The sequence below is a fragment of the Macaca nemestrina genome, chromosome 1 (genome assembly GCF_043159975.1).
Source record: "Macaca nemestrina isolate mMacNem1 chromosome 1, mMacNem.hap1, whole genome shotgun sequence".
In the NCBI taxonomy this organism is placed as follows: Eukaryota; Metazoa; Chordata; class Mammalia; order Primates; family Cercopithecidae; genus Macaca; species Macaca nemestrina.
Genome location: NC_092125.1, coordinates 221,782,561 through 221,796,300, shown reverse-complemented (window position 1 = coordinate 221,796,300; position 13,740 = coordinate 221,782,561). Strand labels below are relative to the sequence as shown.

Genomic DNA, 13,740 nt, shown 5'->3' with positions numbered 1-13,740 from the left:
GCAGAGAGCCGAGATCGTGCCGCTGCACTCCAGCCTGTTCTTTGCATTCATCTACCTTCAGGCAGGTAGAGGAGGAAATCATTCAGTTTTTATGTTGATTTTCATTATTTTCCTTTGACAGATTTTTCTATGACCATGAAAGAGAGAAATAAAGAATGATCCATGATTTCTAAACACCTTTTCCTGAGGATACAGTCATGTTGGAAGGCCTTGTAGCCTGGGTTCTCAATACCTATTTGGGGAAATATGTCAATAACCTGAACACCGACCAGCTCTCAGTTGCACTTCTCAAAGGTGAGTATTTCTCTGGGTGAGGTACAGCTTTACAGGTGGCATTTCTGTTTTTGTATTTTTTTTTTGTACTGAGAATCTTAAAACTTAATGCCCAGATGGCTTTGTACTAAATGTGTGTAAAAAGGTCCCGTATGACCCTGATGATTATTACAGAGTAACTTTATAGCTATATTGTTATAGATTTTAAGGAACTATTAAATATAAAAAAAAAAAAAAAAGCAAAATAAGCTATACTACTGGTGACTGTGCTTAGTCCCAGTTAATTTTTTAGCTTTATGAAGCTTTATGGAGGCAACCACAGTGTACTGACAGTAGCATTGATTTTGGCTTCAAATACTGTTTTGTCATTTATTGGCTATATGAACAATACCTCATATTGAAATTCTAAGCCTCAGTTTCTTTAGACAGAGATACCTCCAGAGGGTTGCTATAAGGATCAACTGGAATAACATTTAAAGTCCCTAGTCTGCTGGCATATAGTAGGCGCTCAATAAAAGTTTTAAAATTGATTACTGTGAGGTGTTCAACAGAATTTCTGAGGTTTTGGCTTGCTTAATAGTAAAGTACCTGGGCCGGGCGCGGTGGCTCAAGCCTGTAATCCCAGCACTTTGGGAGGCCAAGACGGGCGGATTACGAGGTCAGGAGTTCGAGACCATCCTGGCTAACACGGTGAAACCCCGTCTCTACTAAAAAATACAAAAAACTAGCCGGGCGAGGTGGCGGGCGCCTGTAGTCCCGGCTACTCGAGAGGCTGAGGCAGGAGAATGGCGTAAAAACCCGGGAGGCAGAGCTTGCAGTGAGCTGAGATCCGGCCACTGCACTCCAGCCTGGGCGACACAGCGAGACTCCGTCTCAAAAAAAAAAAAAAATAGTAAAGTACCTGAAGCTTGAGACATTTTACCCTTTACAGGCCTAGACTTGGTAAATGCAGTCCCTGATTTGGCATGGGAATTTGAAAGCTGCATTTTCTCCCTTTCCTTGTTTTAATTTAAATTCTCTTTGCTCAACTCAAAATGGAGCTTTTTAACATATGTAGGAAGAGAAGAAAGTCAGTCTGCAAGTGTGTAAAATCATAGGAAATGGGAAGGAGACTTCAAATACAGTGAAACCTCACCTTCGTGGATGTGAGTTTTGGTAAGTGGACCAGGACAGGTTAGGGAGAACAGTGACACAGCTGTTTGCATAGTCTGAGAATAGAGTACCAGTGGTTCACCTGTTCCTTTAAATGTGTTGCTTTCCAGCGGGGCGTGGTGGTTCACGCTTGTAATCCCAGCACTTTGGGAGGCCGAGGCAGGCGGATCACCTGAGTTCAGGAGTTTGAGACCAGCCTGGCGAACATGGAACCCCTCTCTGCTAAAAATACAAAAATTAGCTGTGCGTGGTGACAGGCGCCTGTAATCCCAGCTACTCGGGAGGCTGAGGCAGGAGAACCGCTTGAAACCGGAAGGTGGAGGTTGCAGTGAGCTGCGATCACACCACTGCACTCCAGCCTGGGCAACAAGAGTGAAACTCCATCGCAAAAAAAAAAAAAAAAAGTGTTGCTTTCCATGTTTTTCTGACCAAATGATTATGGCAGTGATAGGCCATGGGCAGAGCTGTCATGGTTATGCCTCCCCACTCTCTTCCTTTCCTTTCCTATTCTGGTTTTCCTCTTGTCCTGAAACAGGAGCTAAGTGGAAAGCGAGAGTGAGCAGTCTGTCAGGGAAGAGGCTGCGTTCAGAGTGCGAATAGTAGTGTCAAGTTCACCTCTCTGGTCTCTCATTGAAGTTTTCAGACCACTGTGAAGCTAACTACGTCGTATGAGGTGTAGGTAACAGGGCCTAGAAAGACAGCTGCAGACTGTGACCCTGCTATCAAAGAGCTGGTTCTGTCGGGAGTGATATGGCAACAGCATTTGCCGAAGAAATGAATAAATAGAAATGGATGATATCTGATGTGTTACAGAGTCGTACTAACATTGCTCAGCAGTTTTAGAATATATCTTGTAACAACAGCTCTGTTTATCTGGTACCTTAAACTGCTTTTCTGCCCTTATTTCCTTTCTAAAAACATTATTCTTTATGGCTTTTAATGAACCTGTTGAACTTGAACAATATTTCTCTGCAGGATAGAAAAATACTTTTTCTTTCATAACTAGTGTTAGTATGGTACCTGATGCTTATGGATCCAAAGCACATCACAGAGCTTGGCCAGAAACATCTTGGGAGCACGGAAGTGTACTGAGGGAATGGCTTCGTAAAGAAGTTGGTTCATCTGCTTGTTCATCTCGGACACAGTTAAGCAGTGTGTGGGGATAGAGAGGGTACTAGATAGGAATGAGAATGTTCTTCCTGTTTTTTGAGACAGGGTTTCTTTCTGTCACCCAGGCTGGAGTGCAGTGGCGTGATTGCACCTCACTGCCACCTTGACCTTCTGGGCTCAAGCAATCCTCCTGCCTCAGCCTCCCAAGTAGCTGGGACCACAGGCATGCAACACCACACCCAGCTAATTTTTGTATTTTTTTGGTGGAGATGGGGTTTCGCCATGTTGCTCAGGCAGGTCTCGAACTTCTGAGCTCAAGTGATCCTCCCACCTGGGCCTCCCAGAGTGCTGGGATTACAGGCGTCATCCACTGCACCCAGCCGAGAATGTCATTTCAATCTATCTACAGATATTTACTGTTCTAGATGCTTTGAGAGATGCAAAGGGGACTGAAATAGTGGTCAAGGGTATTGATTCTTTTAGCTAAACTATGTGTTTGAATCACAGTTCTTCCATTTACCAGTAACGTGGGCAGGTTACTCAGTTTCTTCATGCTTCACTCTCCCTTTCTGTGAATTGGAGATAATATTAACTATCTCGTGAGGTTCTGAGGACTGAGAAATTAATGTGGGTCAGAGAGCTTAGAGCTGTTCTTGGTATATTGTAGGCTCTCAGACAATGTTAGCTATCATCATCCATCCTCATGGTCATCACTGTGTGATTGGATTGGCTGGCAGTTTGGACTTCAAAGAGATTGTATATATATGTGTGTGTGTGTGTGTGTGTGTGTATATATATATATATATATGATTGTATCCACATATGAAAAGTAGCAAAATGCAAAGTAACATGAGTTGTTTAAGAATGGAGATAGACTTAAAGACAATAAACAAAATACAAAGTAACATGAGAGGATCACCTGAAGCCAGGAGTTCAAGACTAGCCTGGGCAACATGGTGAGATCCCTTTTCTACAAAAAAAAAAAAAAAAAAAAATAGTTGGGTGTGGTGACGCGTGCCTGTGGTCCCAGCTACTTGGGAGGCTGAGGTGGGAGGATCGCTTGAGCTGGAGAGGTTGAGGTTGCATGGAGTTGTGTTCCCTCCACTACACTCTAGCTTGTGTGACAGAGCAAGACCCTTTCCCCCCCAAAATTTTCGCTTGTTCAGTCATTCAAAAACATTTATTGAGGCTGGGTGTGGTGGCTCACGCCTATAATCCTAGCACTTCGGGAGGCCAAGGCCAGAGGATCACCTGAGGCCAGAAGTTTAAGACTAGCCTGGGCAACATGGTGAGATCCCTTCTCTGAAAAAAAAAAAAAAAAAAAAAATTAGCTGAGTGTTGTGGTGCACACCTGTGGTTCCAGCTACTTGGGAGGCTCAGGTGGGAGGATTGCTTGAGCCTAGGAGGTCGAGGCTGCACTGAGCTGTGTTCTTGCCATTGCACTCCAGCCTGGGCAACGGAGCAAGACCCTATTTCAAAAAAAAAAAAGTTCGTTGTTCAGTCATTCAAAAACATTTATTGATGCTGGGCATGGTGGCTCACACCTGTAATTCCAGCACTTTGGGAGGCCAAGGTGGGCAGATCACTTGAAGCCAGGAGTTCTAGACCAGCCTGGGCAACATGGTGAAACCCCATCTCTACTAAAAATATAAAAGTTATCAGGGAGAAACTACTATTATTTATTTGTATTGTTGTGAGGATTAAATGAGATAATGTGTGTGAAGTCCATGGACACAGTAAGACCACACTAAATGGTAGCTGCTATTCTTTTTTTTTTTCTTTTGAGAGAGAGTCTCACTCTGTTACCCAGGCTAGAATGCAGTAGTAGGATCATAGCTCACTGCAGCCTTGAACTTTTGGGCTCAAGCTATCCTCCTGCCTTAGCCTCCAGGGTAGCTGGGACTATAGGTGCATGCTACCATGCCTGGGTAATTTTTTATTTTTCGTAGAGACAGGGTTTCACTATGTTGCCTAGGCTGGTCTGCAACTCTGGGCTCAAGTGATCCTCCTGCTTGGCCTCCTAAAGTGCTGGGATTATGGGCATGAACCACCGCGCCCATCTTCTTATTCCACCTCTATAGTCCCTGATCTTAGAGGACTGTTAACCTGTTTGGGAGACAAATTATACAGTAATACAAGGAAGTATAGATTAAATGGTTATTCTGGAAATACAGGCATCATATGAGGGGGTGTGAAGGAAGAGAGCTGTCCATTCTGCCTGTAGGACTCTGGGAAGGTTATGGAGATAGCTTTTTGAGTGGATCTTTTTCTTTTTCTTTCTTTTTCTTTTTCTTTTTTTTTTTTTTTTTTTGGAGACAGGGTCTTGCTCTATCACCCCAGGAGTGCAGTGGCACCATCACAGCTCACTGCACCCTTAACCTCTCTGGGCTCAAGCGATCTTTCCATTTCAGCCTCCTGAGTAGCTGGGACTACAGGCATGTATCACCATAGGTCCAGCTATTTGTTTTATTTTTTTGTAGAGATAGGGTTTTACCATGTTGCCAAGGCTGGCCTTGAACACTTGGGCTCAAGCAGTCCTCCTGCCTTGGCCTCCCAAAGTGCTGGGATTATAGGCGTGAGCCACTGCACCCAGTCTTGAGTGGATTTTAGCAGGATTTCCATAGGTGGCACTGGGCAGGTCCCCACATTCCAGGTGGAATGCACCCTGTGAGCAGAGGCTGAAAACTTGCAGGGTGTTTTTGAAATGGTTTGGGGCCAGAAGGTAGGTGGCTCACGCCTGTAATCCCAGCACTTTGGGAGGCTGAGGCAGGTGGATCACCTGAGGTCAGGAGTTCAAGACCAGCCTGGCCAAGATGGCGAAACCCCCACTTCTACTAAAAATATAAAAAAAATTAGCCAGGCACGGTGGCAGGTGCCTATAATCGCAGCTACTTGGGAGGCTGAGACAGGAGAATCGCTTGAACCCAGGGGGCGGAGGTTGCAGCGAGCTGAGACTGCGCCACTGCACTCCAGCCTGGTCAACAGAGTGAGACTCTGTCTCAAAAAAAAAAAAAAAAAACAAGAAGGTAGAGGCTGCCAGTACCACCTCAGAGTCTGAACTTCAGCCTGGGGGCATATCATATATTTGTAACCCAAAACTTCCATTTCCCCTCCTTTTTGTTTTTATAAGCTCCGAATGTTAGGTTGATTCTTTAACCTGGAGCAGAGGGAAGAGGATTCAGTAGCCATTAGAAATTACTAAGAAATGACCAACCTCTAAATTACTCCCAGTTTAGTGAGTAGATTTCTTGCTAGCCTGAGATGAGGAGTTTTTGGATGAGACATCCGTGAGTAAGTGTGTAATGTCTGCCTGGAGTAAGTGACCAACATTATCATTTATAAAGCACTCAGTACTTTGGGTGCTTTTCTGCTTGGCTCTTTGGAGGGACCTTTCCCTGCAGGGCCCGTCGTGGGTGCATATTTGAGTGAGTGGGGACTAGGAAATCTTCAGTCTTAAACTACGGCCGTGCTGGTTCGCCGGATTCCTTTGCTTTTGGCTTGGTGTAGGCTGTTGTTTCTTCTCATTTTTTCCTTTACATTCTCTCTGTCCTTTCTAGATCTTCTCCTTTGCCCTCCATGCTTCAGCTTTAATTTTTTGTGGTGTGAGTTGCCTGTAATTCCCTTTACTTTCCCAGGGTTGTACAGCTGCCAGGGAAGCCCAGAGCTCACCTGCCTTTGTGACAGATTTGGGCATTGAAAAATAAGGTGGTTCGGGCTGGGTGCAGTGGCTCACGCCTGTAATTCCAGCACTTTGGGAGGCCAAGGTGGGTAGATCACTTGAGGTCAGGAGTTCAAGACCAGCCTGATCAATATGGTGAAACCCTATCTCTACTAAAAATACAGAAAATTAGCCGGGTGTTGTGGCGGGCGCTTGTAGTCCCAGCTACTCAGGAGGCTGAGACAGGAGAATCGCTTGAACCCAGGAGGCGGAGGTTGCAGTGAGCCGAGATCGCACCATTGCACTCTAGCCTGGGCGACAAAAGCGAGACTCCATCTCAAAATAAAAATAAAAGTAAGGCGGTTCGAAGTGTAAATCATACTATTCAAAAGAAGAAACTATTTAATTGCCACCTTTAAGTCTATTTCAACTAAGGGAAATGTTTCATGATTTTTTTCCCCTTATGTTCATTTTCTCCCCAAATGTAGATATGGAGTTGTTTCACTGGGGTTATAAACTTTTCCTTTCCGTTAGTCTTAAGGTATGGTGGTGGGGTCGGGGGGCATGGCCCATGCGGACAAATGTTCCTGCAAAAATCAAAAAATAAATTGATTGTATTTGTTCAGAATCTGCCAAGTTGCTAGATTTGAATTTTCTTCTTTTTTTTTTCCCCCTTTTCTTTTTGAGACAGGGTCTAGCTCTGTTACCAAGGCTGGAGTGCAGTTGTGCGATTATAGCTCACTGCAGCCTTGACCTTCTGGGCTCAAGCGATCCTCCTGCCTCAGCCTCCCCAGTAGCTGGGACTACAGGTGCGTGCTACCATGCCTGGCTAATTTTTAAAAATTTATTGTAGAGTTGGGGTCTTGCTGTGTTGCCCAGGCTGGTCTTGAACTCCTGGACTCAAGCGATTTCCCAGCCTCAGCCTCCCAAAGTGCTGGGATTACAGGTGTGAGCTGCCGCACCTGGCCTGAATTTTTTAGAAACCAGTAACCCAGAAGTCCTGAACAGTCATTTAAAGGGAAACATAATCACGTCTTCTGCATTATTTTGTACTTGGAGTAAAAGGCTCTCTTGCATTTCTTACCAATTAATGGTGGTTGTCTGTACTTCCTGTTCTTGAAAAATGTATTATCTCAGACAGACTTAGGTTGCTCAAAAATTGCCTTGTGTCGCTCAATTTTATAAAAACAATGGCAGTGATTTAAGGATAGGGACTCTGCCTTCTCTTTTTACATTTCCAGTGGCCATCACAGTGCCTCCCACAGAGCAGGGCTCTGTATATGTGAGGGTGAATGGCTTGCATAGCCAGGAGAGTGATGGATCTAGCTGCCCTCTTGTTTGTTCACTTTTGGATTGAAGTCATAAAAGCTGGGTCTGAAAAGAATTTTCAGTGGTGGTCCTGTGTCCGGAATTGGTGGGTTCTTGGTCTCACTGACTTCAAGAATGAAGCTGCGAACCCTTACGGTGTTACAGTTCTTAAAGATGGGGTGTCCGGAGTTTGTTCCTTCAGATGTTCAGTGTCTGGAGCTTCTTCCTTCTGGTGGGTTCGTGGTCTCGCTGGCTTCAGGAGTGAAGCTGCAGACCTTCCCAGTGAGTGTTACAGCTCATAAAGACAGCGTAGACCCAAAGAGTGAGCAGCAGCAAGATTTACTGCAAAGAGTGAAAGAACAAAGCTTCCACAATGTGGAAGGGGACCTGAGCGGGTCGCCACTGCTGACTGGGGCAGCCTGCTTTTATTGCCTTATCTGGCCCCACCCACATCCTGCTGATTGGTCCATTTTACAGAGAGCTGATTGGTCTGTTTTGACAGTGTGCTGATTGGTACGTTTACAATCCTTGAGCTAGACACAGAGTCACAGAGTGCTAGTTAGCTAGATACAGAGTACCAATTGGTGCATTTACAAACCTTGAGCTAGACACAGAGTGCTGATTGGTGCATTTACAATCCCTGCACTAGACACAGAGTCAGAGTGCTAGTCCTCCAAGTCTCCACTAGGTTAGCTAGATACAGAGTACCAATTGGTGTATTCACAAACCCTGAGCTAGACACAAGAGTGCTGATTGGTGTATTTACAAACCCTGAGCTAGACACAGAGTGCTGATTGGTGCACATACGATCCTCTGGCTAGCTATAAAATTTCTTCAAGTCCCCATCCAGTTCAGGAGCCCAGCTGGCTTCACCCAGTGGGTCCTGCACCAGGCTTCAGGCAGAGCTGCCTGCCAGTGCGGAGCTGTGCCTCCACTCCTCAGCCCTTGGGCTGTCCCAGCGCCACGGAGCAGGGGGTGGCGCCTGTAGGAGAGGCTCAGGCCGCCAGGGAGCCCACCGCAGGGGGAGGAGCTCAGACACTGCAGGCTGCGGGTCCCGAGCCCTGTCCCATGGGGAGGCAGCTAGGGCCTGGCAAGAATTTGAGTGCGGGGTGGGCGGGCTAGCACTGCTGCGGGACCCAGGGCAACCTCCACAGCTGCTGGCCCGGGTGCTAACCCCCTCATTGCCCTGGGCCGGGTTCCCACCTGGGTTCCCGCGTGCGCCTCTCCCTCCATACCTCCCAGCAAGCAGAGTGAGGAGGCTGCGGCCTCAGCCAGCCCAGAGAGGGGCTCCCACGGTGCTGTGGCCGGCTGAAGGGCTCCTCAAGCGCCGCCAGAGTGGACGCTGAGGCCTGCTAGCACATTGTCACCTCTCAGTCCTGTTCCTTCCTTTGCTTTCTGATCAGTTATTACACTTGTAAGTAGAGGTGCTAAGAAGTTCTCCCAGAAGAGAAGAGTATAATTCCTTTTGAAGACCAGTTTCATTTAATTAGATCATAGACTTTTGAATACTGTATGTGCTATAGTCATTTTGGGGAGGGATTGAGGGTGGAAGGAACCTGTTAGAAACTGCAAATTTCTGTGCTTCAATCCCAGAGATTCTGAGTTAGTTGGTCTGTGGGTGGGGCCCAGGAGCCTGCATTTCATCCTAGATGAGTCAGATTTTGATGTTCCTCTGGTAAATATTATCCTAAGCGAGGGGTCAGCAAAGGGGCCAGTGGGCCAGATCTGGCCTGCAGACTAAGAATGGGTTTTGAATTTTTAAAGGTTCATAAAAAAAACTAAAAGGAGAATACGCAACAGACATCATATAAACCCTAAAATATTTACTATCTGGCCTGTTATGGAAAATGTAACTCTTGGTCATAACTCTTCATCAGCGCCTAAGCTTCAGCTCTCATGTAGATGTTAGAGCAGATGGCCTGGAAATTCGTTTAGATCAAGCGTATGGGCTGGTGGTAGCACTACACATGATATAGCCTGTTCTAGATGTAAAACTTCAACCTCCACATGATATAGCCTGTTCTAGATGTAAAACTTTCCCTTTAACCTACACATGATATAGCCTGTTCTAGATGTAAAACTTTAACCTGCACATGATGTAGCCTGTTCTAGATGTAAAACTTTCCCTTTAACCTTCAATGCTTTACACACAGTAGTAGGTGGCCTACTGTATTTGTTAAATGGATATTTCATGATGCTGTTTTTATTTTTAGGTGCTGTTGAATTAGAAAACTTGCCATTGAAGAAAGATGCCTTGAAAGAATTGGAATTACCATTTGAAGTCAAAGCTGGTATGTGGAACTAAAGGACGGGGAGGAAATTTGAGTCTTAAATTGTTTGGGGTGTGAAAACCAAGAGCCCTGGAGTTTGTATCGATTTGACCAGTTAGAGGAAGGATATAGCAAATGTTAGAGATTATGCCAGTTGTAGAGTGTGGTCTTTGGGCCACTCGTATGAGGATGACCTTGTGATGGTGGTAGGGAGGTCAGGTGATCCCCAGACCAACTAAATCAGAATCTCTGACGGAATGTCATTGAACCTACGTGTTTAATAAGCACTCCAGGTGATTCTTATGTTTCCTAAAATGTGAGAACCTCTGTTCTACATTCAGGGTTTCCTTTTCTTTCCCCTTTCATTTTTCTTTTTCTTTTTCTTTTTTCTTTTCCTTTTTTTTTTTTTTGAGATGGAGTCTCACTCTGTCACCCAGGCTGGAGTGCCGTGGTGCGATCTTGGCTCACTGCAACTTCTGCCTCTTGGATTCAAGCAATTCTTCTGCCTCAGCCTCCAGAGCAGCTGGGTCTACAGGTGTCCCCACCACGCCCGGCTAATTTTTTTGTATTTTTAGTAGAGATGAGGTTTCACCTTGTTGGCCAGGCTGGTCTTGAACTCCTGACCTCAGGTGATCTGCCTGCCTCGGCCTCCCAAAGTGGTGGGATTATAGGCGTGAGCCACCACGCCTGGTCTCCATTCATTCATTCATTCATTCATTTATGACAGGGTCTTGCTTCGTCACCCAGGCTGGAGTGCAGGGATGTTATCATAGCTCACTACAGCTTTGAACTTCCAGGCTAAAGAGATCCTCCTGCCTCAGCTTCCCCAACTATTAGTTGAAATGGTTGAATACAGCTACGTGCTACCAAGCCCAGCTAAATTTCTGAATTTATTACTGGATTACACAGTTGATCACTTGATGTTGTCATTAAAAATACCATTGTTGGACTGGGCTTGGTGACTTTCACCTGGCATCCCAGCACTTTGGGAGGTTGAGGCAGGAGGATCACTTGAGGCCAGGAGTTCAAGACCAGCCTGGGCAACATAGCTTGACTCTTACAAATTGAATATAAAAAAAGCTTGTATTCTAGGAGGCTTGGCTAGAAATGGAAGAACTTGGGAAATAAGTATCACAATTCTACCGAGCCGTTTGGCTTTCTCATCAGCCCAGGTTCTCATGAAGAATCAGAATTCTTTATTGAGAGAAGGCCAGTGCCATGTTACCTACGTTTCAGTTTGTGGTGGGGATGTTCAAGATTGGATATATCATAGGTCTGATGACTCCCAACTAGTACTTATCAAGCAGACAAGGACATGAGTTTAGTGTCCGTGGGCTTGTGCGGGAGCCGGGGAGGAAAGACACACTAGGGAAGTGTAAGATGTACTCCACTTGGAAAAGGAGATGGTTTCTAGAGGAGGGATGTTACTATTGGTGTGGTGAAGTCTTCACAAACTTTTTCCAGCTTACATAAGTGATCATACCTTGTTCTTACAGATGTCAGCCTCCTAACACTTGTTTCACATGTGCAAGAGCCTGCTGGCTGTTGTTTTATTTATTTATTTATTTTTTTTTATTTTATTTTTTTTGAGACGGAGTCTCGCTCTGTCGCCCAGGCTGGAGTGCAGTGGCCGGATCTCAGCTCACTGCAAGCTCCGCCTCCCGGGTTCACACCATTCTCCTGCCTCAGCCTCCCGAGTAGCTGGGACTACAGGCGCCGCCACCTCGCCCGGCTAAGTTTTTGTATTTTTAGTAGAGACGGGGTTTCACCGTGTTAGCCAGGATGGTCTCGATTTCCTGACCTTGTGATCCGCCCGTCTCGGCCTCCCAAAGTGCTGGGATTACAGGCTTGAGCCACCGCGCCCGGCCTGGCTGTTGTTTTAAATAAATAAAAAAAGTAATAACAGCAATCCATGCTCCTTAAACAAAATTGTGAAAATACCAAAAAAACGGAAAGAATTAAAAATGTACAGACAGTGAACGAGACTTTCCATCTCCTTCCAGGCTTCATTGGGAAAGTAACCCTTCAGATTCCCTTTTATCGCCCCCATGTGGACCCTTGGGTGATCTCCATCTCCAGCCTTCACTTAATTGGAGCCCCGGAAAAAATACAGGATTTCAATGATGAAAAGGAGAAGCTGTTGGAAAGGGAACGCAAGAAAGCACTACTTCAAGCCCTGGAGGAGAAGTGGAAGGCAAGGCAGAGATCTTTTGGGCCATAAGAGCAGTTGTAGTGACACGTGTAAGATGAGCAAGAACACTAGATTGAGCTAACGCTGACTCTTGCCTTTGTAGAATGAACGCCAGCAGAAAGGGGAGTCCTATTGGTATTCAGTTACCGCCTCCGTAGTTACGAGGATTGTGGAGAATATTGAAGTAAGTCCTGCTGACTTTTATAAAAGTGTCAACATGAGAGGGATTTCTCAGGTTTAAATGTGTTTCTCTTCTTAGTTTTTCGTTTCTCGTGGGTTCAGCTGATCTAGGGTGTAGATGGGGCTGGCTGCTCAGGTCTGCCCTTTTGTGGGCTGTGCCAAGGGGAAAACCTGAAAAGCAAGTCCTACGCTCTGTGGCAGACATAGAGTTTTCTTGCTTCAGCTGGCATGAGAAGGAGTTTTCACATCTCTTCCATTTCACTTCCTGCACTTTCTTTTTGAATGTTGGAATCCCACCTGCTAAAGGATTTATCTCCTAAGGATCCAGGTTACTTGAGCCTTGATGACTATATGGCTTCAGGGCAAATCACTTCACCTCTCTGGTCTCAACTTCTTCACCTGTAAAATGAGAGAGGTTGAGGATGCCTCATCTCTAGTTGATGACATAGTGAGTTGTGAAATTGCGAACAGCTCACTAAGATACCTAACGTCTTGCTGGTGTATCTGGTGGCAATTTGACGAGTTACAGGACTGGGGCTGTTGGCCTTGGCCATGTTTTCTACTTCAATTTTAATTTTGTTTCATCCTCAAAAACTTGATCAGGGTCCCACTGATTTTCATGAGTGTTATAAGAGTTTGTCCATACTTACTACATTTAGAATTTTCTTGCAGTGCCAATGTGACACAGGCCAAATGTGTTCAGTGTATGTCATGTTCCCAAAAATTACAGTCTGAGGTTTTTGGTTTCATAACTTTCCGAACTTTGACAAACAAATTTTAAAAGATTAGTCATTATTTTTGTTTTATCTTAGTTTAAATAATTTTATTGAGATACAGTTCTTATGTCAGAAAGTTCAGTCTTTTAAAGTGTGCAATTTAGTGTTTTTTTAAGTATATTTACAAGGTTGTGCATTGGTCACCGCTAAATAATTCCAGAACATTTTCATCATCCCAATTGGTAGTCACTGCCAAAGCTGGGCTTGGTGGCATGTACCTGTAATCCCGGCTACTTGGAAGGCTGGGGCAGGAGGATGACTTGAGCCCAGGAGTTGGGCTGCAAGGCTGTAGTGAGCTATAATAGTGCCCCTGCACCCCAGTCTGGGCAACAGACCAAGACCCTGTATCTTAAAAAAATCATAATAATTTAAAAAAGTAGTCATTGCCAATTCCCCTCTTCCTTCAGCTCCTGTCAATCACTAATCTACTTTCTCTCTAGATTTGCCTATTCTAGACATTTCATCTAAATGGAATCATATAATATATGGCCTGGCCATTTTCACTTGACATGATGTTTTCAAGGGTCATCTGTGTAGTAGCATGTTTCAGCACTTCATTCCTTTTTATGACTGAATCATATATTCCATTGTATGGATTGTCAAAGATTAAACAAAGCCGAACGTCAGAGCAATAAAAACAGATTTTACTCGGTAACTACTGACAGCCAAGCTCCAGGCTGACTTGTGCGGAGGTAGCTGGGCCTTTTAAAGGGAGCTTGAGGGTGCAGGGAGGTGGAGTGAGTGGGTACTCAAGTGAAAAATTACAAGGCGTTGGTCGCTGTGAATGTCATTAGGCTAGCTGTGTCTGCTGGCAGTGATCAA

General features: G+C 45.2%; 1 protein-coding gene across 4 annotated transcripts in view; it reads left to right on the top strand.

Moving 5' to 3' along the window:
* The window catches only part of LOC105473242 (vacuolar protein sorting 13 homolog D), a 284,106-nt gene that overhangs the window by 4,488 nt on the left and 265,878 nt on the right, over positions 1-13,740 (top strand). For all 4 annotated transcript variants that reach the window (XM_071100479.1, XM_071100476.1, XM_071100469.1 and 1 more), the window contains exons 2-5: positions 122-294; positions 9,715-9,792; positions 11,775-11,965; positions 12,066-12,146. In XM_071100479.1, the coding sequence (XP_070956580.1) occupies positions 198-294; positions 9,715-9,792; positions 11,775-11,965; positions 12,066-12,146 (447 nt within the window). In that variant the 5' untranslated portion in view covers positions 122-197. The remainder of the gene's footprint in view (positions 1-121; positions 295-9,714; positions 9,793-11,774; positions 11,966-12,065; positions 12,147-13,740) is intronic.